Source organism: Aspergillus pseudonomiae (genome assembly GCF_009193645.1).
Source record: "Aspergillus pseudonomiae strain CBS 119388 unplaced genomic scaffold BDV37scaffold_2, whole genome shotgun sequence".
Taxonomy (NCBI): Eukaryota; Fungi; Ascomycota; class Eurotiomycetes; order Eurotiales; family Aspergillaceae; genus Aspergillus; species Aspergillus pseudonomiae.
The window spans coordinates 300,608-323,588 of record NW_022475994.1 but is presented as its reverse complement, the minus strand read 5'-3'; the positions used below and the strand labels follow the sequence as shown (position 1 = coordinate 323,588).

At 48.5% G+C, this 22,981-nt stretch overlaps 7 protein-coding genes and 1 non-coding gene across 8 annotated transcripts; 5 read left to right on the top strand and 3 right to left on the bottom strand.

Annotated features, from left to right (window-relative positions):
- Window positions 1-283: 283 nt before the first annotated feature.
- BDV37DRAFT_292696 (copper amine oxidase) lies at window positions 284-2,407 on the bottom strand. Its single transcript, XM_032089232.1, has 3 exons — window positions 2,085-2,407; window positions 542-2,033; window positions 284-488 (listed from the first exon to the last, which is right to left on the bottom strand). The coding sequence occupies exons 1-3, from the start codon at window positions 2,391-2,393 to the stop codon at window positions 289-291; spliced, it is 2,001 nt and encodes a 666-aa protein (XP_031946844.1). The 5' UTR covers window positions 2,394-2,407; the 3' UTR covers window positions 284-288.
- Window positions 2,408-3,172: 765 nt separating this feature from the next.
- On the top strand, window positions 3,173-3,262 carry BDV37DRAFT_t15. The gene has a single exon. It is a non-coding gene; the product is annotated as a tRNA-Tyr (tRNA).
- Window positions 3,263-3,516: 254 nt separating this feature from the next.
- BDV37DRAFT_292692 (putative C6 transcription factor) lies at window positions 3,517-6,065 on the top strand (the record flags this gene model as incomplete). The annotated part of the gene is made up of 8 exons (XM_032089231.1): window positions 3,517-3,554; window positions 3,603-3,722; window positions 3,777-4,045; window positions 4,093-4,637; window positions 4,829-4,973; window positions 5,044-5,204; window positions 5,251-5,434; window positions 5,487-6,065. The coding sequence occupies 8 exons, from the start codon at window positions 3,517-3,519 to the stop codon at window positions 5,996-5,998; spliced, it is 1,974 nt and encodes a 657-aa protein (XP_031946843.1). The 3' UTR covers window positions 5,999-6,065.
- A 192-nt stretch (window positions 6,066-6,257) lies between these two features.
- BDV37DRAFT_277866 (uncharacterized protein) lies at window positions 6,258-6,617 on the bottom strand (the record flags this gene model as incomplete). The annotated part of the gene is made up of 3 exons (XM_032085883.1): window positions 6,258-6,307; window positions 6,378-6,436; window positions 6,496-6,617. The coding sequence occupies 3 exons, from the start codon at window positions 6,615-6,617 to the stop codon at window positions 6,258-6,260; spliced, it is 231 nt and encodes a 76-aa protein (XP_031946842.1).
- Window positions 6,618-7,078: 461 nt separating this feature from the next.
- Window positions 7,079-9,335, bottom strand: BDV37DRAFT_292691 (MFS general substrate transporter; the record flags this gene model as incomplete). The annotated part of the gene is made up of 5 exons (XM_032089230.1): window positions 7,079-7,115; window positions 7,952-8,834; window positions 8,908-9,000; window positions 9,053-9,255; window positions 9,289-9,335. The coding sequence occupies 5 exons, from the start codon at window positions 9,333-9,335 to the stop codon at window positions 7,079-7,081; spliced, it is 1,263 nt and encodes a 420-aa protein (XP_031946841.1).
- A 2,390-nt stretch (window positions 9,336-11,725) lies between these two features.
- Window positions 11,726-14,076, top strand: BDV37DRAFT_267733 (Zn(II)2Cys6 transcription factor; the record flags this gene model as incomplete). Its single annotated transcript, XM_032084068.1, has 5 exons — window positions 11,726-12,019; window positions 12,050-12,477; window positions 12,525-13,217; window positions 13,275-13,753; window positions 13,820-14,076. The coding sequence occupies 5 exons, from the start codon at window positions 11,726-11,728 to the stop codon at window positions 14,074-14,076; spliced, it is 2,151 nt and encodes a 716-aa protein (XP_031946840.1).
- Window positions 14,077-15,820: 1,744 nt separating this feature from the next.
- Window positions 15,821-18,874, top strand: skn7 (putative stress response transcription factor SrrA/Skn7). The gene is made up of 6 exons (XM_032091215.1): window positions 15,821-16,214; window positions 16,356-16,600; window positions 16,674-16,817; window positions 16,876-17,811; window positions 17,871-18,060; window positions 18,118-18,874. Exons 2-6 carry the CDS (start codon window positions 16,529-16,531, stop codon window positions 18,636-18,638), a joined length of 1,863 nt encoding a protein of 620 aa, XP_031946839.1. The 5' UTR covers window positions 15,821-16,214; window positions 16,356-16,528; the 3' UTR covers window positions 18,639-18,874.
- Window positions 18,875-19,563: 689 nt separating this feature from the next.
- Window positions 19,564-22,365, top strand: BDV37DRAFT_78610 (translation initiation factor eIF2B catalytic subunit epsilon). The gene is made up of 5 exons (XM_032091214.1): window positions 19,564-19,914; window positions 20,014-20,070; window positions 20,167-20,291; window positions 20,359-21,530; window positions 21,589-22,365. Exons 1-5 carry the CDS (start codon window positions 19,834-19,836, stop codon window positions 22,269-22,271), a joined length of 2,118 nt encoding a protein of 705 aa, XP_031946838.1. The 5' UTR covers window positions 19,564-19,833; the 3' UTR covers window positions 22,272-22,365.
- The last annotated feature ends 616 nt before the right edge of the window (window positions 22,366-22,981 follow it).

The following is a 22,981-nucleotide window of genomic DNA, read 5'->3' as shown; positions in this document are numbered from 1 at the left end:
AAGACGTAATCGTTTCGTAAATAAAGGCTTACAGGCTGATTAATGAATATTCTATGTATTGCTATACTTAGGCATTCTTTGACCAGAGTGTCTCAGTTAAGGATACAAACCATAGTACAGTAAAGCGGCGTCAATGTTGACTGTATCCTACTGTTGTTACCAAATTAAGCATTGGGTACTAGTTGCGATTTATTTATTCTGGTCTCCACTAGATTACGCAGTAGTCATGTCAAGGTGATTGATCATCAGTCATCAATTCATGGCTTTATGTCCTATCAAATACCATGCTTACAGCTTGCCCTTCGCTGGACCACAGCAGGCCGCCGGCTCCGGGTGCAGCGTGGACTTGTTAAATAACTGCGAGGATTGCGGCACATCCAGGGCCGGGTTCTTCGTGAAGAACCCGTCGGGCTTCAGCATGACACTAATGCGCTCCATCGGCATGACGGGGAAGTCTTCGATGCGGGGATTGTGGGTCAGGCCGAATGCTACCTACGTTAGTTCTCCATCTCTGCCAAAGGGAGCGAGGAGTGGGACTTACTGTGCCAGAGGACGATGTCTTCATTCTCTACCGGGTCGTTCCGTTGCACCCATTTCTCGACACCTTGGCTTTCCTTGCTTTGGTTGGTGAATTCACCGGCGGCGAATAGCTCGTCATCCTGGTACTTGGTTACCCAGATAGGTTTGGTGGCGAAGGCGGCACGCTTGGCACTAAAGGACTTCAGGCTGGCGAGAAGCATCTGGCTGGGTGCGGTTTGCAGCTTGTATGAAATTGGTTTATAGGTAATAGGGTTGATTTGAGAGTCGTTGCGGATCTTGAATACACGGTGGCGTTCGACGCTGGTGTTGGCCGTTCCACTCGTCCGGAGGACGGTCTGCTCTGTTGTGTACCCCACGCTCCATGGGTTGTTTTCGTCTTCGGGCATGGGCACACTGTCCTCATAGTAAAGCGTGTTTTTGAACCCGTCCAGGGCGGGATCCATCCGGAATGAGAACATGTGCTGATGGTAAGGGGCCATCACGCCGGGGCCCACGTTTGTACCCCAGGGAACGGTCTTACCGAACTCCTCGTTGTCGAATGGTACGGTGGAGAGAATGCCGGTGGCACGTACTTCGAGCTCGATGTTGGCCGCTTGGTCGAAGATGAACGCGAAAATGTATTCATAGTTGGCCACGGTGCAGATCATCTGCACAACCAGCTGGCGGTTGCGGACTACCGTTGCGGCCCCTGTACGGTAGTTGCTGTGTTTATGCTGAAGCCCGTTGTCTTGCTCGTGGAGGCAGATAACATTGGGCAGATGGATCGGGTTGCCCTTGGAGTCGGAGCGGTAGCCGTCAAAGTACTTAATGTGGCCGAGACAGTCACATCCCAGGGATAGCTGGTTCGCAGTAATACCGAACCCAACGTCTCCTACGTCAAACGCCTGCTTGCGGTGGTAGGGTGCCCGAGGGTCACCGTAAGGGACGGTCATTTCCGACACGGAGAGACGGTAGAACACGTTACGTCCATCGTAGGTCAGGTTGTAAATTACCAGGCCCTCGCGGCTGTTGAAGCCCACACGGAACCGCCATTTCTGCCAGGAGACCACATTATCTTGAACGTTGAAGGATGGCCCATGAGGCTGCTGGACAATGTACGGCTTGAGGTCAGTGCGCAAAGGCTCCTTAAGGAGGTCATGTGCGTATTGGATGGTCTCAACGGGCTTCCACGGCTGGGTCTCCGTGGTTTGCACATCAGTGCCACTGGGAAGATAGTCCATGCGTACAAGTTGTTTGGTGAGCCCGTCAAATACAGGGGAGAACTTGCAGGGTGTGGAATACTGGTTGTTCTGGGCGTGGTCGGTGGCGACGATATACATGTAGCATTGAAACAGACGGCGAGTCTCCTTCGGATCATCGGTTCCATAGATCCAGGGGTCATTGCAAACCGTAACCCCCTCTGGCAATTGCATCTTGGCCACTTCGGCTTGGACAGCGGGATGGTTCAGGCACAGCTGCTCCATCTCGAGCATCTCATCTACATCAACATGGGCCTAGACACGTTAGCTCATAGCTAATAACGACCGTGGTGTGGTATGAAATACCTGAATATCTTTGGGCATCTCTTTGGCTGAGATGACAGACCTTTTCCCTGCATCCAGCAAGGCCTTGTAGAATGCGCCATTGTCCAATCGATGGAAGAGAACCTGCAGCAAGCGGGTCGGCCGGCGAGGCAATGGCTTTCCCAGTCTCTCGGCTTCAATGAAAGGCACTACTTCCTGCTTGATTGGCTCCTGGATATCAATTTTCTTGTAGCGCAGAGAGACCCCGGGAAAAGCGGCCTGCAGGATCTTGGTGGCCAACTGGATCTCCCCGGGGGTAATGGGGTCAAACGGATGAGGGAGTGAGGCCATTGTTCTTTCACTAGGAGAAATAAAAATGAAAGAATGTGACTATTGATGTGAGCTGAGAGCCCGGGCCACGTCCGGTTTATATAATGGTCACCCCAGATAGCCAAGTCTTCCTTCGTGGGTCTCTGATAATCCCCCAGAGCCAAGCTGTCTCATAGTAAACGGCCGGAAATTTGGCTTTAAACCCCTTTGGGAACTGACATCGATAGGAACTGGTGGCTGATTGGTGGATACCCGACTCAGCGTATCTCTTGCTGAAGGCGGTTTAGCGTGCTGGTCGCGCTTGGACAAAAGCGCAGTCACTTGGCCCATACCCTGAAGCACTGATAGGCTCAAAGTGCCGGTCGATCGGCTGCCTTGCCAGCAGTATATTCATGGAAGGGCGGTCATATGGATGAATAGCCACAGCGCAGGAAATGTTATTCGTAGGAGGCAATATTAGCGAATGCACCACTCACTGCATCCTATAGCAACATGACCATTTATTATGAACTTTACAAGCTTATACGTAATTCCTAATTATATATTCTCCTTGGCAGAAACCCGCTAATTGTATATCGAGGCCTCAATATCTGGTATATCAGCTGCCTACCCCAATAACTAGCGTCTTACTCCCTTCTAAGATCTATGATTGAATATGTAGATAGGTATATGTATGTTCAAACACTGGATCGGTGAGGCTGAAGTATAGTCCGGGAAGCGGTTAGGTTTGAATGGACCAAGATAATATATGTACTCATGGTTCTTGTAGACATTATGTATGTATAATCAGCACGTCGAAACCCCTGATGGTGTAGTTGGATATCACGTTTGACTGTAATGGAAATTCCTTTGTAATCAAAAGGTCGCTGGCTCGATTCCGGCTCGGGGGAGACAACTTTTTTGTTGTCTGGTTTATCTATACAAAGTGTACTCTGTGGTTCGAATCCTATGAATACTAGTATCTAATCTTATCGGCTTATCCGCTCAAGTGGCCGAATTCTCGTTTTCGCTATCAAACTGCGGGGTTGCTGACTCACCCCGTGGATACCCTCAACAATGCATTCACCGACTGGAAAAGCGATATCGACGAGGCTTTTTTGCCACAATCACATAGGCTAGCATGCCATAGTCATTGGGGATCAAGATGGATCGCCCTGAGCGCCCAAAGCGGACCTCCAACGCGTAAGTCTTGAATCCAGCTTGTCAAGAATCAACCCTGACTCTCCGCAGGTGCAGGCGATGCCGATCTCGCAAAGTCAAATGCTCCGGCACACATCCCTGCGATAAATGTCGACAGCGTCGTCAGGAATGTGTCTTTGAAGATGATCGGAAAATTGTTGTCTCAGAAGAGTACATACATCTCAAGACCCCCATCCTCTTCACACTAGATTGACGATGTTTCAGGTTATTTCTATCTCTAAAGCGAAGGGTGGAGGAGCTCGAGTCTACCACGCCACCGAGGAAACGGACTCGTACTTTGGAGAGCAGCAGTGTGGGTGAAAGCACTTATGGTAACACGGGTGCAACAACAGAACGAACATCCGAGACACCCCAACCGCCCACCCCTGAACAATCCGGGGGCAGTCGATATGATGAACGATTCGCCTCCAATCCCCTGGCCTTGGTATCGCCTGGCTACGTCAAGCATACTGGCCGCAGGCAGAGACCGTGGTGTATGTCACTTGCTGTCAAGACCCGCCACAGAAACTGACCTGTCTAGTATTCCTCGGACCTACATCTACCTGGTCCTTCAGTCGTCGGATTCTGAATACCATCCAAGCACGCTTGAGTCCACACAGCTCGGCACCGCTACCTCTCGCTGTGGATGGCGATGCGTACCAACTTCAGTGGCGACAAGCCAGCTCCGAGGAGCTTCCTGACATCAGTGGACTACCCTCCCTGGAGCATGCACTGTATATACTGAACGCGGTTCAGTTCCATTTTAGTCACTTATACTTGTTGTTTGATGAAGATGAATTTCTTCGCCATCTATATGAGTTCTACGATAACGCCGAAGTGAAGGTACAAGAGAGCCGTCTCTGGTACGTCCAGTTCTTGATCGTATTGGCATTCGGGGAGGCTCTCTTAGCACCAGTGCGAAAGGTTTCCAATGCTGCTAGCTGGACGAAATATTTCTTACGAGCCATGTCCTTCCTGCCTGACATTACGGGCTTATGGCAAGATCCTGTTTTAGCCATCGAGGTTCTTACTCTCATCGGGCTTTATTTCCACTCCATCGACATGAGAGATACCGCATATTGCTATGTACGTTGAAGCTCTTTTTCTTCCAAGTTTCCTTTTCTGGTCATCACAGCTAAACAGTGTAGATCGGCCACGCCATACGCATGGCATTGGTGGAAGGTCATCACCGCGCCCCGCCTGTTGAGCAACTTGGCCAAAAGCTCGTGGATCGGTGTCAAAATATATGGTGGACCGTGTACATACTGGACCGAAAGTTTTCATCGCTGATCGGATCACCCAACGCGGTCAAGGATGATGAGATAACCACGCCCCTCTCGGATCCAAAATTGTGTGGCCAAAAGGAAGCCGCATTGAGTCTGCATGTGAGGATTACACAGGTTATCACCCGTGTGCTGGACAGTAAGTATGCGTTCGTTCCTCGCCTAAACCCTTAGTCTGACTAGGCACACTTCAGCTGTATATAGCCCAGATGGAAAGCTGGGCGGCATCTTCCTCCGGAAGGTTCGGTCGGTGTTGCAGGAAATAACGGACCTTTCGCGCGAGTTGGAGGATGTCTTCGCGCATCGGTTTTCAGATTCTGTCGAGTCGCTATCTGGAGTCACTACGCGACTGACATTATCCTGTCATCAGGTATGTGGCTTGGAAATTGTACAGATAGCTCCTAACAAATATTTAGTGCATCATCGTCACTACTCGACCACTCGTCTTGACCCTCCTCTGGGAGCGACTCAACTGCTTCGAGCAAGGCGACATATTCCGAACATTATCATCACCAGTCCAGACCCTTCTGCAAGCATCTACCGACTCTGCACTAAAATCCTTGAGAATCCTCACTGCGCTGCGTGACCAGAGCCTTCTCGGTCCGTCTTCTCCCACTGACCCCCAAATAAAAATGCTAACAGCATCAACCAGAAACCTTCCTCCCCTTTGACCTCGAAAACCTCTTCTCATCTTTCTTCATCCTATCCCTGATATCCGCCATCCTCCCGGACATCATCCCAGACCCCAGCTACCGCGACATGGGATTCAGTCTACTAGACGACATGATCGCTCGGGGAAACCGCGTAGCACAGCTCCGGAAATCCGAAATCGTGCAGTTAGAAGAACTAGTTCAGCCGTTGCTCCAGCCTCACCTGCAGCCCCTCACCCCCGGGAGTAGTGCCAAGCAGGTGGGCGAGGAACAGCCGTCAGAGCAGGCGAATGAATCCGCGGCTGTTCTACCAACGGGTATCAGCCCGGCCCTGTCAGTACCAGACGCTGCCGATGTTGGCCAGGACGATGAGATACACTTCGACTGGAAAGAGTGTGGGTTGTCGTTGGAGCAGATGCTCTCAGTTACGGACCAACTGAACGCGAATAATTTGGTCCTGGATGCTGAACGGGAGGGATTACAGACTGATTTGTGGTTATGGAGTGATGGGTAGAACTGTGCCCAGGACTTTGGGTCTTTGTGTGTCTTGCACTTTCTCTCCCTGTAAATATCATATAACCGACATGTATCTTGTGAAGTCGGAGAAGAGCAGAATCCACGACGCAACCATTCCAAAGAAATGCCTTTTCAATACCACATAAAAAAACAGAAAGTAAAACCAAAACAGAACCAAAAACCAAAAGAAAAGACAAAAAGAAAAAGAAAAGCCAACAAACCCCCAATATGGATATCATAAGTAACCCCCTTACCCTTCACCGCGAATACCCACTCCCGCGACAGCAAGTGCCAAAGCACTGATCACCTAGACCCAGACTCCAAGTCAGCTCTCCTGAAACACACAACACACAACACACAACCAGATAAGCACATACCATTATACAAAGCAGTGGCAGCTCGACCCTGAGACCCTTTCACCATATTCGATCGATTCCTAAGAGAGGTCCATACATCTGCCTCGATATTTCTCGAAGTACAGTACACAATTCTTACCTGGGTGCCAAAGTGACCTCGGACGCAGTGTCAGAGACTCTCGCGGCATCTGTGCGGTCTGGTATATGGAGGAAGGATTGGATCTTGGTCTTTAGGTTCTTGGGGCTGGGTTTGTCACTCATGATGGCGGATATAATATATGGTGGCAGTGGGACTTTGTATGGTGTAGTAGTTCGTGGAGAGGGTTAAGTACTAAGTAATAGTAAACCCTGGGGAGAGAGAGAAAAGATGAAAGGACCCTGAGAGAATGCACTTACTTGTACTCCTTAATATAACGATCCCAGAAATATCGCCTCCCACGCGACAACAACCACGACAGATATAGATCTACATGCTAATGCACGTTCACATCATCGATCCCGTCAGATCTCCTCGCTCACCGTCTCCCCCCATCGTACAAACACACTTGCTGTGGTAAGGATCCTCATCGGTTCGACCTCAGCCGTGGAGAACCCCGTATCCATTCGGCGAAACCAAGCTCTCATTGGTCTCCGCGGTGCACAGATGATAGATCTGGCCTTCGCCGAATGATCATTCCAACCGAACCGACAATCAGGCGGTTATTGAGAATAATCAAAATAGTTTATTTTCTTAAAATGGAGAGCCCGTTTCTGGGGGCGCTGGGTGAACCGTTTGTGGCGGGAAATAAGTACCTTTATTTTTGGTGGGGGTTTCAAGGGTCTAGTCTAGATTTATGCTACGCGGGTAAGGGGGCTTTATGCATGCTTAATTTTTCTTGTGTCTGGGGGTTGAGGTTTGGTTTGGGGGTTCTTTTTCTTTGTGGTTCTTTTGGGGTGTAGTAATTATTGTGAATAGGGTGGTTTTTAAATGGAAATCAATCTTGTATAGCTTTGGTGGAGGACTTAGAATGTCTTCATATAATATCTAGTGTTTATTTTTCAAATTCTGGTCCTGAGTACTACTCAGATCCTAGGGTTGAAGACACGGTGCAGGATGTATACTTAATTTGATCACAGTGGAAGTACAGTAACCCTAAAACTGGATGGTAGAACCACGGCTTCAACACGCTTAGTTTTTATACAATTGCTTGGTTCTACCACTGATATACTATTCTATTCCTTTTAAAAATATATATACTGTAGAGAGTAATTATTGAGCTATAGTAGAAATATTGTATATTTTGGAAATTTACTGTAGCAATATGATACTTAATCAATAATATTAAAAGTATACATCCTATATGATAGATTCCTTAGACACGAAAAGAAAATTCGACATGCCTAAAACACGGCGAAAACACCGTAGAACCACGGTGTTTGCAACCCTAGGACCTCCGCCTAGTAGGTAAGACACATCGGCATGTATACAGGTACTACAGTAGTACTCGCATTTCAAGATGAAACTATCCCCCTATCACTGTAGCTGATTAAACCATCTCATGAGATTCTATTCTATATCTTTCTATATCTTCTAAAATCTAGTCTTCAAAGCCCACCCCGCACAAACACCCCTCGCAACAGCAAAAGCAACAGTAGCCGCCAGATAAAGCACGCCCCCGAACACGATAAGCCCCCAGTAATCCCCTCCATTGTGCTGCTGTATGGCGCCCGCAATCGGAATCCCAGTGAGCGTGCCCACACTAACGATCGTGAAGGTCGTTCCGTTCCTCTTCCCGTAGTCTTCTGTCGCGCAGACCTGTGAGATGCACACGGGCGTGAGACTGATGGCCGCTCCGCTCCAGAAGCCGAAAAGCACTGCGTAGCAGATGATCGCGGCTAGGTTGTCTCCTGCCGTCAGCCAGAGGGCGAGGGTGAGTACTGCGCATAGGAGCGATGTGAGAACCATGACGTTGAAGCGGCCTAGTCGGTCGGCGATGAGGCCGGGGAGGAAGCGGCCTGGTATGGCGCCGAGGTTGAGGAAGATGATTTGCGCGTAGGACATGGTGTTGTCTACTCCGACGTGGACTGCGTATGAGGCGATGTAGGTGATTGGGATGAAGACGGCGAACTCGACCAGGAAGACGGCGGCGGTTGTGGTGGCGTATTTGATGTCTTTGAGGGCTTTGAAATCGATGGAGCCTCCTGCTGTTTTGTTGCGCGGGAGGCGTGTTTTCATGAGGAGACAGGCTAGTGTGCAGAGGACGGCGCATAGCAGGGCGATGATGCGGATGGCCCATGGGAATCCGATTTTGGGGGCTGCGAACAGTATTATCAGGGGGAATATCACGCCGCCCAGTCCGCCGGCTGTGCAGGCGATGCCTGTTGCATAGCCGCGGCGAACGTTGAACCAGTGCCCGACGCATGAAACTGCCGGTGTGAACAGTGTGCAGGCTGAGATTCCTCCGAGGACGCTAAAGGATAAGAAAATCTGGTAATATTCTGCATTGTGTTAGGGGTTGTGGTGTGTGATGAGATCCATACAAGAGTACAAGGAGGGTATAGCCAGATATACCTTCACTACAACTAAAGCATATCAGCGCAGCCACCATCCCAATTGACCCAGGAATAATGACATATGCTGGTCCATACGCATCAAATATCGGCCCTGTTACACATAGTTCAGTAACTGTTCATGTAACTGACACAGGTTCACCCACCAGCTTGTGCTCCGGCAAAGTAAAGAAAGAATCCATAAGCACCATATATCCAACCAATGCTTGATTCGGAGTAGCCCTGAAGCTGATGAGTGCTCGTCCAGGCATGCAGGATTCCCAGACTATTCAACAGGCCCATAGATGGGATCATAGCACACCACGCCCCGAAAACTACCAGCCATGCCCTGATACCTCCTTCCGGGTAGCTTTCATTATTTGCTAGCTCGGGACTTTCGGACGTCCTTGAAGGAGCCACGGTCCGGTCTTCTTTGCTTGACGTATCCATGTCGAATGGAACGGCAAAGAGTAGCGGATACCCGAGAGAGCGAGCTGGTCGGAGGATGCACTAGAGCGATTAACTGCTGTATACATATCTATATATATATAAGTATTTCATTTCGTGTCGAAGTTGTCTTCTTCTGCCGAGCCGACAAGTCGACTCGGACCACTTGGTATTGGAGCCCCATATTGAAGACCGACCCATGAAGCCGGTTTCTGAGCGAACAGGACTGTAAGAGATAGGGCATAAAGAGGAAAATGCTCCATCTAGTTTTGTGGCCGATCAAGACCAATTGGGTAGAGTGATGGCATACTAAACACCTCGATGGAGACCTCGGGCATCTCGAACGGTGATTGGCTGAATTAGACAGATAGCCCTGACCGGCGAACTCCGAGATCCACGCATTGTAGATCATACTAGTAGCGGTGTATCTGGCAGTTATCCTCGTCCTTTTGTATGAGTATTGAGTATGGACTCGGCCGTGGAAAAGGAAACAGATATCGACCACCATCATTATTTATAATATATGGAATGGGAGCGAGTCATTAAGCACTGAACACGTTTCTACTGTCTCCAAAAAAGATACCTGGGCCCATAGTCATATCTTTTACGCCCCTTCTCTAAGGTGGGGAACTCCGTGCCCTGCGCATACGTATCACATTGATTCTCGTACAGACTCTTGAAACACAGTCCACACGAGAACCATAGCTGAGGCCTTTGGACAAAACGACCTTTCCAGCATCTACTATATTTCATACCAAGTGTTAGTGGAAGTAGTACCCCTATATATGACACTGACCCTGCGACTCGGGAAGACCCGAAGAAAGCCCTTCAAAATCTCGACACGCCACAGAGCTATCGTCTTTCTTCGGTAAGCGCCGTATGTGACGTGACGTAGCTTCGAGAGGATTGCAAACCGAGGCAGCAGTTTCAATCTCCTCTCACCATCCTTCCAGTGCTGAGTGTACCATTTTACGATCTTCATCTTTCTTTCATGGCGGAGCTTGCCGCCCAGTTCAATAAAGTCTGCATCGAAGCTCTTTAGCTTTTCGTCGATTAGAATTCCAGAGGCCGGAGGCTCTTTTGGATATTGCGCGGTGTAGACACAGGGATAGAATAGCGTCTGCTGCTGAGGAAGATTGTTCTTTTCTTTCTTGGTTGTGCCACTCGGCTACATTTAATGCCACCTGACCGGCTCTCAAGCAGAAGTCATGCATGCGTGGACAGTCGGCGTGACATCCAATTATCCGGTAGCATCTACTGCCTCTTAGCACATATGTGCTCCTCTTTTAAGAGCCTAAATTTGCTTTCCTGTAAGCATATCTGATATAAATGTTGATCGTATGTCAAAATTTGGCTATATATATTAATTTTGTACATACTTTCAGGAACTAGTCGTCACAAGATATACCAGTTTCTAGGACAAGTATAGACTATGCGAACACGTCTCAGATTATCCTCAAATGACTATGCATTACAGGCTATATATAGACCTGACGCCTCCACACCTATGAGAGCACCTTATATGCCACGATTGAATATCACTTGTCCGTTTTCACCTCCTCTTCCATGAAACTTTTCTTCCAAATGATCGGAACTCGAACAACGTTCTTGTACCAGACTGTTAGTTAACTAATATCATGTTGCTGGAATATGAATCTCGAAAAATGATAATGGCAGAGCGCGGAGCGCTCTGTTATTACCTAGGGTCTGATAGGTCTGCGCATTAACGAACACGTCCCATGTACGTCGAGACGTCATACGGCGAAGCGGGTATATCCCGATTTCCTGGCAGCGATGTGGAGATTGTGATTGTGTCTGACGAGCACGTATAAATTGTTAAGCAGAAGGAGTATGAGGATTTGTTTAGTAAACATTCTGCATCAAGCCTTTTTTTTTTTTTTTTTTTTTTCTCCTGCTGGGGTCACTCTTGAGCCCTCCGAAAACACATACTAGATATACGGCTACGGGGATGATCCACCAAAGGGCGAAAATTATTCTCAGGCAAAGAGTTTACCAGTTCCGTACTGTTTTGATGAGGCTTTGAATTTGCTTTTGGATAGAAACGTGGTCTCCTGTTGTGGAAGTATTCAGATTGCGTGACCGTAGCAGGGGACACGCACCTTAACAGACACACTACAAGTAGACCCTGCAGATTCTTTCCTGTGATAGCTTTAGTGGCTGAATTGACCACATTAGGGGGACTAATTGGAAGGTTGCTCAAGACCCATTAAAACGAACTGGTTGAGTTGTTACTGCGCCTTCTCCCAACATTGGTCCGGGCCAGGGAGCGAATCAGGTCATTAATTCGCCGAACGTTTCCGGATGACTTTTCGGCAGACACAGAAGAATACATTTACCCTACTATCTTTCGCCGAACATCATAAACCAAGAGTATGGAGTCACTTTCCCCGTCAAATGCAAATAGCCCTCATACCCCGAGCTACACTCGCCCATATCGTTCTAAGCGTCATCCGCCTTGTGACCCATGTCGTCGAAAGAAGTTAAGATGTCAGGCGGAGAGAGGAAATACTTGTCAAAGATGTCAAACTTCTGGTTCTTTGTGCACTTTCGGTGGCCTTCAGGCTGTTCATCAGCCATCGACGGCACTCGCCGACGCGAATCAAGCGTCTCCTCCTTCAGCCCAACAAGTGACAGCTGTGCAGCCCGTGGAGGAGCTACACGCCGCAGTCAACACGGATGACTCTGCTCGATGCCAGTCAGAGCCTATCCTCCCCTTAGGCCCCTCAGCTGGCCCTGATTCAGGAGAAGTCCCGTCAAGCGAACCCGTTACGACGGCTCCAGCAACTTATCACTTTCCAGAGAGGCCTCCAGCTCAGGCGATCCAGACATTAGACCAGCTGAAAGGCTTCTCATATCAAGTCACTGGGGCCTCAGGCGAATCAGACCCATGGCTTCTCCGGCATTGCAAATTCGACGACCATGGTTTTCTTCTTTTCCATCAGGTACATTTCCGGAATGCGGGAGGGCTTCCGCTTGACGAAAAGATTCCCGTTCACTTTCTAGTAACTACGGACGAGTTGTATGGGCCCGCAAAGGAAGAAACAGCCATTCCCAGGAGTCAGAGTCGAAGGGAGGAATTGAATGGCCTGGTTCCCCTAGACTGCGGCCAAAAACTGGTAGCCTTGTGAGTGGCCTCCTCGTGTGATTCAGTATCATCAACTGACATAACAGGTTTGTAAAATTCATCTTCCCGACTCTTCCTGTCATCTCTAGGTCATTATTTGGTCTCACCTTTACTCGCATCACACCCGATCAACACGTTCTTAACAACATGCCGGTCCATCTCCTGGCCGCCATATACGCTTCGGCACAACCATTTACCAAGTTTGACGAGTATCTCTCAGTTCTCAACGCTTACTCAACACCGCCAACTGAGCAGCTCTGGCGCATGGTGTGGGAGATTCTTCTACAAGAGATCCACACCCCTCACTTAGCAGTCCTGCAAGCAGGACTGCTTTATTTGCACAAAGCACCAGGAAAGAGTCAAAGTGCTGTTGCTGACAGCGCATCTGTATGGTCTTTTGTTGGATTACTCGTCGGACTTGCTACATCGCTCGGCCTTCAGATGGAATGTGGGCCGATGGGCCTTCCTGCCTGGGAGCGCCGACTGCGACGAAGACTATGGTGGGCAATTTATGCCGAGGACAAATGGAGAAGCCTCCTGATGGGTCGGCCCCCGTATATCAGACAAAATGAGTGGGATGTAACAGAACTCGATGACAATGATTTCCATATTGATGAAGCGCAAATCGTTTTGTTGTCGCCTCCGAGAAGCCTGCTGGCACAAGATGTACTGCATGCACAGCAATTCCAATGTTTCGCTCGTCTGTCTCTCATAGCAGATGAGGTGCAGCATGACCTTTAGTAGGTGATATTTTTATCTTATCAAAGCCGTATTGTTATTAACAGGCATATCAATAGTGCTCTGCGATCCTCACAACGCTTATCGTCGAATTTCCCGGAATCTTTCAAAACCGCTCGTCCACTTCTTCAAAAGCTGAGGGAATGGTACGTCCATTTACCGGCACCACTCAGACTGCATGATAGGCTTTTCGCATCCATTGACGGGACAGGTCCACAATTAACCTGTCTTCATTTTGCATACACGCTTTTGGAAGTGTTCATCTTCCGCGCTCTTCTGCGACCTATGGTCCGGTCTGCTACTCCGCCACCCTTGTTCGAAGCCACAGAAGCCTCAACCAACTTCACCACAGCACTCGATGACTACATCTTCCATATCATGGAATCTGACGAAATCGAACCCACCCCGGCAATAGACCTGTCAAACGAGAACGGTGCGGGGAGCGCTGTTCTCAAAGCGGCCGAGAACTGCGCCGCGAAGATGCTTCGATTGGTAATGAGAATGGCATATAGTGACTTGGCTGGGTATTGGTTCTCATGTATGCGTCTTCTATCTCCTCATTCATCTCTGGGCAGAGATTCTCTAACATACTATCTGTACCCAGGGTCTCGGATTGGCTTCGCGACTGTTTCCAGCTTCATGTTACTCTTACTCGTGCAAGCACCCTCGAAAGAGCATGCTATTAGGGCCAGACGATTAGTGCACATGTGGCGACAGGCGCTTCGAAGGCAGAGCGAGGGTTCCTCGTTGATGAATTTGGCTCTGGTACGGTTGGATGGAATCCACTGGACCGGACTGTGCCGGAATTATTACCTTCCAAAGCATGTTAAGGAAGCGCTTGATGAGACTGTGTACCAGTAGATGTGCTTGTTTTCTCGTCGGATGCTTTACGAGTGTGGCGAATAATGCGGGATATGGAATTCAAAGCCCATATAGTAGAGTCATGCTTTTTTTTTTTTTTTTTTTTTCCTTGCATTTCTCGCAGGTATATATATCTCTACGGGCAAACATAAGTGAACGGTACATCCATGCAGAACGGAACATACCTGCTAAGTAAAAAAAATAAATAAATTGCAGTCTGTCGATCAGAGTCGATCGGCCGAGCGGGTTACGTCACAAACGAAGAGGAGGTTTTATTGTTCTTATTATAGGTCGGGGTTCTAAGTTATTGTACCCGACGGAAAGCGAATCTCTGGAGGTGGCGTATAGCTCCCCCTGTTAGCCATGGAAGGGTCTGGCCCCCTCTACCCTGGAACTGGTAGCACTTGCGGAGTACTTCATATCAGAGTTATTTTGGGGGAACAAAATGCAGTCAGGAGACGGAAGGAAAGTATAGTTAGAATATGATGGCATTAGGTGCGGCAGTTGGATGGGGCAGGATGCTAAGACTGACCTGCAAGCGATCAGCAACGAATAACCGGAATCAGTATGTGTCTTCCGAGTCACAGGTGACTTTTGATGACCAAGTGGGTTAGTCTCCACCGTTGAAGGATTTTAAACTATAAACAGTAAATACAACTGTACAACTGAACCTTGAAGCACAATGAATCGGGTGCATGCTATCTTTGTTTTACATTTGTTGATTTCTTTTTTCTCGGAAAAACAAAAATCTTCAATGAAAAAAGAAACGTCAGATATTTCTGAGTCAATACTACCCTACTATCTCCTACAGAAATAGCGTGAAGTATGGATCCATGCAAACGAACTACTACTACCTACTACCTTACATACCACCAAGTGTACATAATTAATGTTATGTAATATGTACACCTGACTAGAATGTATCCCAAAAAGGAATGATTCAAGATCACCTTTGGACTAGTGCCCTCAAAATTCGGTGATAATTAAATGAATGGATCCAAAGAAGTCAATGTCATCAGATACTAGTATGCCGATGAGAATGAACAATCTCCGCTCTTCTCTCCTCTCTTTCCTTCGACGATCGCTGCAGGTTGATTTGCCCCTCCTCTTGCATATCCAACAGCCTATCTCCATCTTTTCCCCTCCATCCTTTCCTCGCACGTTGTCTGCATCATGAACGCACTGACCTTTTTTTTTTTTTTTCCACTGTTCAATTCCTTGGAAACCAGAACACGAAGGAAGGCAAAGAGAGAATAACTCAGATGTAACTAGCTGTACCTTTATGACTGGCAACAAATCTACTCGTAAGAATCAAGCCATGTTCTCTAATCATTTAAGGCACTAAGGTCGACAGTACGAGAAGTGGACTGTTTTCTCCACATCATCATTTCCCCTCCGAGGTAATTGCACTTAGTAGATGTCTTGTCGGCTGTTGTTTACGGTCAGAGTGTCAGAGATGAGCTCCTGTCTGTTTTTCTTTCCCCCTTTAGCTCCTTGCATTGGGGGAAGTGAAAGCTGTTTAACATTGCGATAAGTGTACCCAAGAATTTCAGAAGGGGAGGACCAAAAAAAAAAAAAAAAAAAAAAGAGCAATGAAAGGAATGGGAAAAGTAAAAAAAAAAGCAGAGAAAAAATGGCAAGTTGTGGCTAGTGAACGGTGACCGGTGGTTCGGACAGCACAGAAAAGGCCAATGGCGGGTGCAGAGACCAAGTCAGTGACCCCCCATCAAAAGTCCCACTTTTGCAACGAAGTAGTAAATTACCCAAAACTTAACTAGGGAACTGCCACCATCTCTTCCCTACTCTTTCTCTTGACCTCTCTCAACCAAACGCCGTCCAGTTTAGACCGTCATTTTTTCCCCTTCTTCTTTTTCTTTTCTCTTTCTCTTCTTCACCTTTATTTCTTACTGATCCTTTCTCCCGGAAATTTCTCCTTCGCGATCTCGGTGCGTAATTGACCACCGGCTTGGATATTCTTTCTTTTTTCTTTTCAATACTTTCCCGCAGCCGTTGTTCGTGAGGTTCTGCGACGTGCTTGAGCCTGTTGCTTGTTCGATCGGTCGCGACCCATCTAGCCCACGATGGACGGTGGCCAGACCACAACCAATACCGCCCCCGCGGGCAACTCCAGCGATTTTGTAAGTGTTGATCTTTTTGACAATGATATCGATGATATTATTTCTCTTTATTCCTACTATATTATTGTTACTTTATTTTTTTGCTTTTGTCTTGAAGTAAAAGCTATAGCATTCGCTCACCATCACTGATAAAATGCATAGGTGCGGAAACTTTACAAGTGAGTTTGATCGTCTCCTTTTTGTCTCTCCCCCCGAGCTCTCCTGTCGACCCGACTTAATGCCGCTATACGCCCTCCTATTCAAGATGCCTCCGTCTAGTACTTGAAAGGCTTCTTCCTCTCTCTATCTGATCACTAACCTTTCCTTTTCCAAGAATGTTGGAGGATCCGTCCTACTCGGAGATTGTGCGGTGGGGTGATGAAGGGGACAGTTTTGTCGTCTTGGAGGTAATGCACGTCCTCGTGCTTGAAGAATTCGCAGCCGCTGTCCTCCTGCTAATCGATCCAAATCCGGTCGCAGTGCGAGAAATTTACGAAAACTATCCTTCCCAAACATTTCAAACACAGCAACTTTGCCAGCTTTGTACGACAACTAAACAAGTACGACTTCCACAAAGTGAGACAAAATAATGAAGAGAATGGTCAATCACCGTATGGCCAGAATGTAAGATTGCGATACTTGGCACTGGTGGCTTGACAGGGTTGTCTGATCAGGAATCTAGGCATGGGAATTCAAGCACCCCGAATTCCGAGCGAACAGCAAAGAGTCACTCGACAACATTCGACGGAAGGCACCTGCCCCTCGGAAACAGGCCCAGAGCAACGAAGATTCTGTTCCAACGCAACAGATCGATCTCTTGAATCAGCAAATAGTGGCGCAGCAACAACAAATTCAGCATCTTTCGGATCGTTATGCACAATTAACTGTCGACCATCAGATCATGCTGCAGGAAGTTATGAGAGTTCAGAAAACAGTCCTCAACCACGAACATGTAATCCACCAACTGATGACATATCTCTTATCAGTGGATGCTCGTCAACGGCGAGACAGTAAAGCATCCGGACCTTTCCAGGCACAAGGTCAAGGGGGGTCGACCTTGAGCCCTTCCCAGGTGGCGTCGATGGACGATGAACCTTCGTCGCCCTTGCAGCACGCCTCGAAGCTTCTCAATGATATGAATGCCGAAATTCAGTTCAATCTCGGCGGCCTTGATTCGTTAGGGGAGCCACCCAAAACAGGTCCCGTTGTGGCCACGACGCCCGCAATGGATGCTGCACCGCGGAATGGCGTGGTGCGACCGCCAACTGCAGCCGCTGCGACCCCTGCAAACCCAGCCAATCCGACCAATGCCGCGACCACAGCCTTGGTGTACCCGAAGATGAACGGCGATATTGAACCCGTCGTGTACCCTGTGGGCGCTACCAATGGTATCGATCCGATGTACAGCGAGCATGTTAATAATGTGCCATATCCAATGCCGCCCAAGCAAGAAGTCGACGACGCTCGGAGACAGTTCGCAGACAATCGGAAGAAGAGCACGAATGTTGATCCGGGTTGGATGCGTAGTCCGCATATCTTGCTGGTCGAAGATGATGCGACGTGTCGTCAAATTGGCGGGAAATTCCTATACTCCTTTTCTTGTGTCATTGATACTGCCGTAAGTTGGCTTCACAGGTCATCTTTCCAAGTCTCGTACTCTGACTGATGGGAACGTAGTTCGATGGACTCGAGGCGGTGAACAAAATTCAGGATGGCTCGAAGTACGATCTTATTTTGATGGATATAATTATGCCCAACCTGGACGGTGTCTCAGCATGTCACCTCATTCGGCAATTTGATAGGACGCCGATCATTGCCATGACATCCAACATCCGGAGTGATGACATTCAGCTTTACTTCCAGCATGGTATGTTAATCTGCTACTAGGATCGGGCTCCGCGACTATCCTGCTAACATTGACTAGGAATGGACGATGTTCTTCCCAAGCCCTTCACGCGAAAGAGTCTTCTGGATATGTTAGAAAAGCACCTGGTTCATTTAAAGACCATTCCGCAAGGCATGGAAACTACCCAACCCACGGCAGCGGTGACAATGGCTGCACAGAGCTCGGCAGCCCAGTCCGTCAAAGAAGATAGTTCTCCTAGCCAGTCACCAGCCACTTCCATAAACAACTGGCAAACTCCCGGCCAATTCCAGGGCATGGCCGCAGTTCACCCTAATCTCCAGCAGGTACAAGGCCAATACGTACCTGCAACCCCCGCCACTGCCGCTGCATATGCGGTAGACCAAAATGGGGTACAGTATCCGCCAGCTCCTGTGGCCCTCACGGCTGCGGCTGCAGCTGCAGCACGGCCACAGCCACGACGGCAGGTCTCCGACATGGCCAGTGCTGCCGAGAACCCCAATCTCGCGAAGCGACAGCGTGTATATGCGCACCAACCTCAAACGATGGTCAATCCCGTTCAAGCTGCACGGACCGGCTGAACCTCGCCCATCTCCTCGATGCTGTATATCTCTCAATCAACAAACAACTTACCTCTCTTGCATTCCGCTCCGTGTATCCTCAATCACTCTATTCCCCTTTCATGATTGCTATCTTGATTATAATGAAATCTCTACCCGTACGATACCGTTGACCCCTGGGTGGACTTTTGATAGCTTACGGCGTTTATGAGGCCTTCGCTTGTTTGTCTTTTGTTTCTCGCGGATACTCTCAGCAGAAATGTTGGTGTCATTTATAAAGGGATATAAGGGAGTTGAACTATATTAGGACCTGGGCATTCAGACTGTTTTGGTGTACTGTTGCTGTAATTACTTAAACATGTTACATGGGTAAAAGTGTCCTTCGAGTGGGATATCCACGTTGGCGCAATCCCTGATGTTTCGCCTTGGAACACAATTTGATGGTGTTTACATACTAGCTAGCTGTAGTTACCTACTGAAAATACAGAACACATGCGACTATTCACCCACCACACTTCAGATCCGTCATCCCGCAATATACCCTCCACTCAGAAGCCCTTAATACGCAGTGCACACGTACATAGGTGGGTATGCTGCGTACTACCCCAGCCCCATACGGACCGAGTAATCCACAGAAGCTTAGGAGCTTCCGATTGCCCTTCGGTTCGGGGGTAAAATATCGTCTGACCGGAACTCCTATTTAATTTGAGCTACAATAAAGAGGTATATTAAGGTTCTAGACCGTTGGTTCCTGGACAAGGGATATTGCCAGAAGTCCAGGAGGGCCTGGGCCTTGGATGGTGTTCTGGACTCTTTGGGGCTGAAGCTGGTCCTTCAGGTTGTGTGTGGCTAATGTCGCCCATCACGTGTGTCACGTGAAAGGAACACAGCCTGGGCAGCAAACACCACAAACAGAACAAACATGCAAAAAAAGGGCGGGAGTGGGATGAATCACAATATGGGCTTGGCGGAGTTTTTGCGTCGAGGGGAACCGGAAATAATTCCTTTAGGTTGTGCAAGCGGTTTCTTTGTTGATTTCCGATTTCTTTGTGAGCCTGCTTATCGTTTGGGCTTCTCAACCACGATCCATCCTCTCTTGCTGGACTTTGTACAGAAATATTTGACCTTTCAGTGAGGCGGGGAAAATCACCTAGTGAGTCGCAGGATGTGGCATTCGATCTTTCCGCGCAACTCACGCTTACCATTGTCTTAGCAGATGGGTCCAAAGCAAAAAGGCGGTGGCTCCAAACAGAGGGGCAATGCTGCGGAGGAAGTAGAAGAGACGTTGCAGGCTGTCGTATGTTATCATTCTAAAATACTACTCTTGCGACTGCCGACTATCAAAGGACGGCGGGGTGCACGATGATCGTGTGGCTAATGTTTTGATGTTGTTTAGGTCCTTGCCGACACCTTCGAGACGAGATTTGAACCTTTCACTCTTGATAAGCCTAGGGTATGTATCTAAGACAAGCTATTGAGACGAGCAACGGATGCTGCGGGGGGTGGGGAAACACAGTGATGGGCCATGGGCTGACACGGACGGTGACAGTGCCTTTTGCCGCTAGCGAATACCCCCTTGATTGAGTATACATTGGAGTTCCTTGCAAATGCCGGGGTCGAAGACGTGTTCTTGTACGGTGGAGCCCATTCCGATCAGTTAGAGAAGTATATCAAGTACGTGGATGACGCTTTCCCCTCTCCATATGAAGTTTACGGTCATACTAATGCTACGTTTCTTTAGTGCATCCAAATGGAGATCACCATCCTCGCCGTTCAAGCAATTGGCTTTCCTCAAGTCCACTTCTACCTCCGTCGGAGACGTCATGCGCGATCTGGATGGAAAACATCTTATTACCGGAGATTTTATCGTTGTCAGCGGAGATGTCATCAGCAACCTACCTATTGAAGGCGCTTTGACCCAACATCGGGCTCGTCGTGCAGCAAACAAAGATGCGATTATGACGATGATCTTGCGGGAGGCTGGCAGAAACCATAGAACCAAGGCTTCATCTTCTTCGCCCGTTTTCATCATCGACCCTACGAAAGACCGCTGTCTACATTACGAGGAAATCGATCACCATTCACGAGAGACGACCCGTCTCAATATCGACTCGGAAATCATCCTTGAGAACGCAGAGCTAGATATTCGCCAGGATCTGATCGACTGCAACATCGATATTTGCACGCCTGACGTGCTGAGTCTCTGGTCTGACAGCTTCGATTATCAGACCCCTCGGACGCAGTTCTTGTATGGTGTGCTGAAAGATTACGAGCTGAATGGAAAGACGATCCACACACATATCGTCAAGGATCACTACGCGGCTAGAGTGAGAAACTTGAAGGCGTACGATGCCGTTACCAAGGATGTCATTTCGAGGTGGGCGTACCCTCTGTGCCCCGACACCAACCTACTTCCGGGCCACAACTACGAACTTCGGAAGGGAAATCTTTACCAGGAGCAGGGCGTAACCTTGGCTCGTTCATGTGTTATCGGCCGGCGAACGGTTATTGGACAAGGCACGAGCATTGGAGACAAGACCACGGTCAAGGATACGGTTCTGGGAAGGAACTGCAAGATTGGTAAGAATGTCATTTTAGACGGTGCCTACATCTGGGATGGTGCTGTGATTGGCGACGGTTCGACTGTCTGCCACGCTATTGTTGCAGATAACGTCCAAGTTGGTAGCAAGTGTACTATCGAGTATGGGGCTCTTCTCTCATATGGAGTGAAGATCGCCGACGGAATGACCGTCAGCGAAGGCAAACGCATTACCAACGCCCCAAGGGAAGAAGACGGGGGGGTGCCGGAAAGTGAGCCGGAAGTCGTCGGCGAAGGCGGCGAGGGTTATGAATACGTCCCCTACGAAGATGAGGATGATTCGGATACCGAGAGCAATGCCTCATCGGGATTGGGTATGTTTCCTTTTCCATTTACTCTCAGGGCCGTTAAAGCTGACAAATTCTTCCGCAGTTTACAATATGGCGCAGCTTTCTCTCTCCACAGATTCTATCTCGACCCTTTCATCTGAGGTCTCAGGCTACGGCCACTCTCGCTCAGGAAGCTTTAGTAGCTCAGGCGGTGACGATGACGAAGAACACTTCGTTCATGACGCCGCAACTAGTGTGTATGACAGCTTGCGCGATGGCGTCACATCGGACGTGGTGCAGCTGGAATTGGTCAGTCTACGTATGACAGCCAACGCTTCTGATCACCAAGTTCGACGCGCCGTGGTGTCGGCTTTCATGAAGCGTACTCAGCAATTGATGGAAGGTGGAAAGGGAGCCGGCGACATCGTTAGGGAACTCTTTGGCAAGTACCGCGAGATTATTGAACGGTCCTTGTTCGACCGCGACCGCGATGCGAAGCCTGACCAGGTCGACCTCCTGCTTTTGCTTCAGCAAGATCTTGTGCACCGCAACCGTGGCGATACGGTCCTTCTGTTTGTTGCCAAGGAATTATATGACCTAGAGATCCTAGAAGAGGAGGCATACGAGCAGTGGTGGGCTGATGAGAGGTCCTCCAGTACTGACGAGATGAAACAAGTGCGCAGCCAGACCCAACAGTTCGTGGATTGGCTGGCAAACGCTGAAGAGGAGGAAAGTAGCGAGGAAGAGGATGACGACGACGAAGAGGAAGAGAGCGACGATGAGTGATCTGGTATAGAATTGGAACGTGTTATGAAACGCGGATAAACAAAAAATGAACCGCCATGAGTGAAAACAATAAAATGCATTGCCAGATATCACGACATATATAGTTCGTAGTATTACATGGGTTGGTTGCCTGGTGACTGCCTAATGTTATTAAACTTGGTCATTTGCGCCGGTCATCAGGTTGAGTCATGTATCTGGTAAGAGCTCCACCATACCGAAGGGCGACACTTTTAACAGAAATGACCAAGAGATCCTTGACGGAGGGGTGCTCTGACATCATTGGTGCCCTTCGATCTATTTATGCCAGCGAAGCAAAATCAACCATCTATCGTATGGTCACCTCTGAGCCTGACAACTGATTCAGTTCCACTCAAACATAATACAAAATTGGGACTATAGTATTGCTTCATTTGTTTACCCGCTTTAGGTTGCCTTTTTGCTGCCTTGCCCCTACACGGATATTCCGTGGCATTAGCACCAGATCCTAGAAACCTCTCATACTGACACGTCTTTATAAAACTGTAAACTTGTCTGCTTGGCAATCCCGCCACTGTTTGAAAATTTTTCTTTTTTTTTATTGATTTTTTTCCCCTGTCCCTATCCAAGCAACTCTTTGTTTACCCCAGACTACAGATTGGTAGACACTGGAGCTCAACTTTTTCATTTTCCGTTGTTCTCGGCAATACCGCGCTCTAGTGCCATTTTACCCC

Coding starts and splice junctions, on each gene's coding strand:
- BDV37DRAFT_292696 (XM_032089232.1), bottom strand. CDS start 2,393: ATGGCCTCACTCCCTCATCCGTTTGACCCCATTACCCCCGGGGAGATC. Junction 2,034..2,084: donor AGATGCCCAAAGATATTCAG/GTATTTCATACC, acceptor TAACGTGTCTAG/GCCCATGTTGATGTAGATGA. Junction 489..541: donor AGACATCGTCCTCTGGCACA/GTAAGTCCCACT, acceptor TAACGTAGGTAG/CATTCGGCCTGACCCACAAT.
- skn7 (XM_032091215.1), top strand. CDS start 16,529: ATGTTGGAGGATCCGTCCTACTCGGAGATTGTGCGGTGGGGTGATGAA. Junction 16,601..16,673: donor ACAGTTTTGTCGTCTTGGAG/GTAATGCACGTC, acceptor ATCCGGTCGCAG/TGCGAGAAATTTACGAAAAC. Junction 17,812..17,870: donor CTTGTGTCATTGATACTGCC/GTAAGTTGGCTT, acceptor ATGGGAACGTAG/TTCGATGGACTCGAGGCGGT.
- BDV37DRAFT_78610 (XM_032091214.1), top strand. CDS start 19,834: ATGGGTCCAAAGCAAAAAGGCGGTGGCTCCAAACAGAGGGGCAATGCT. Junction 20,071..20,166: donor TCACTCTTGATAAGCCTAGG/GTATGTATCTAA, acceptor GGACGGTGACAG/TGCCTTTTGCCGCTAGCGAA. Junction 21,531..21,588: donor CAATGCCTCATCGGGATTGG/GTATGTTTCCTT, acceptor ATTCTTCCGCAG/TTTACAATATGGCGCAGCTT.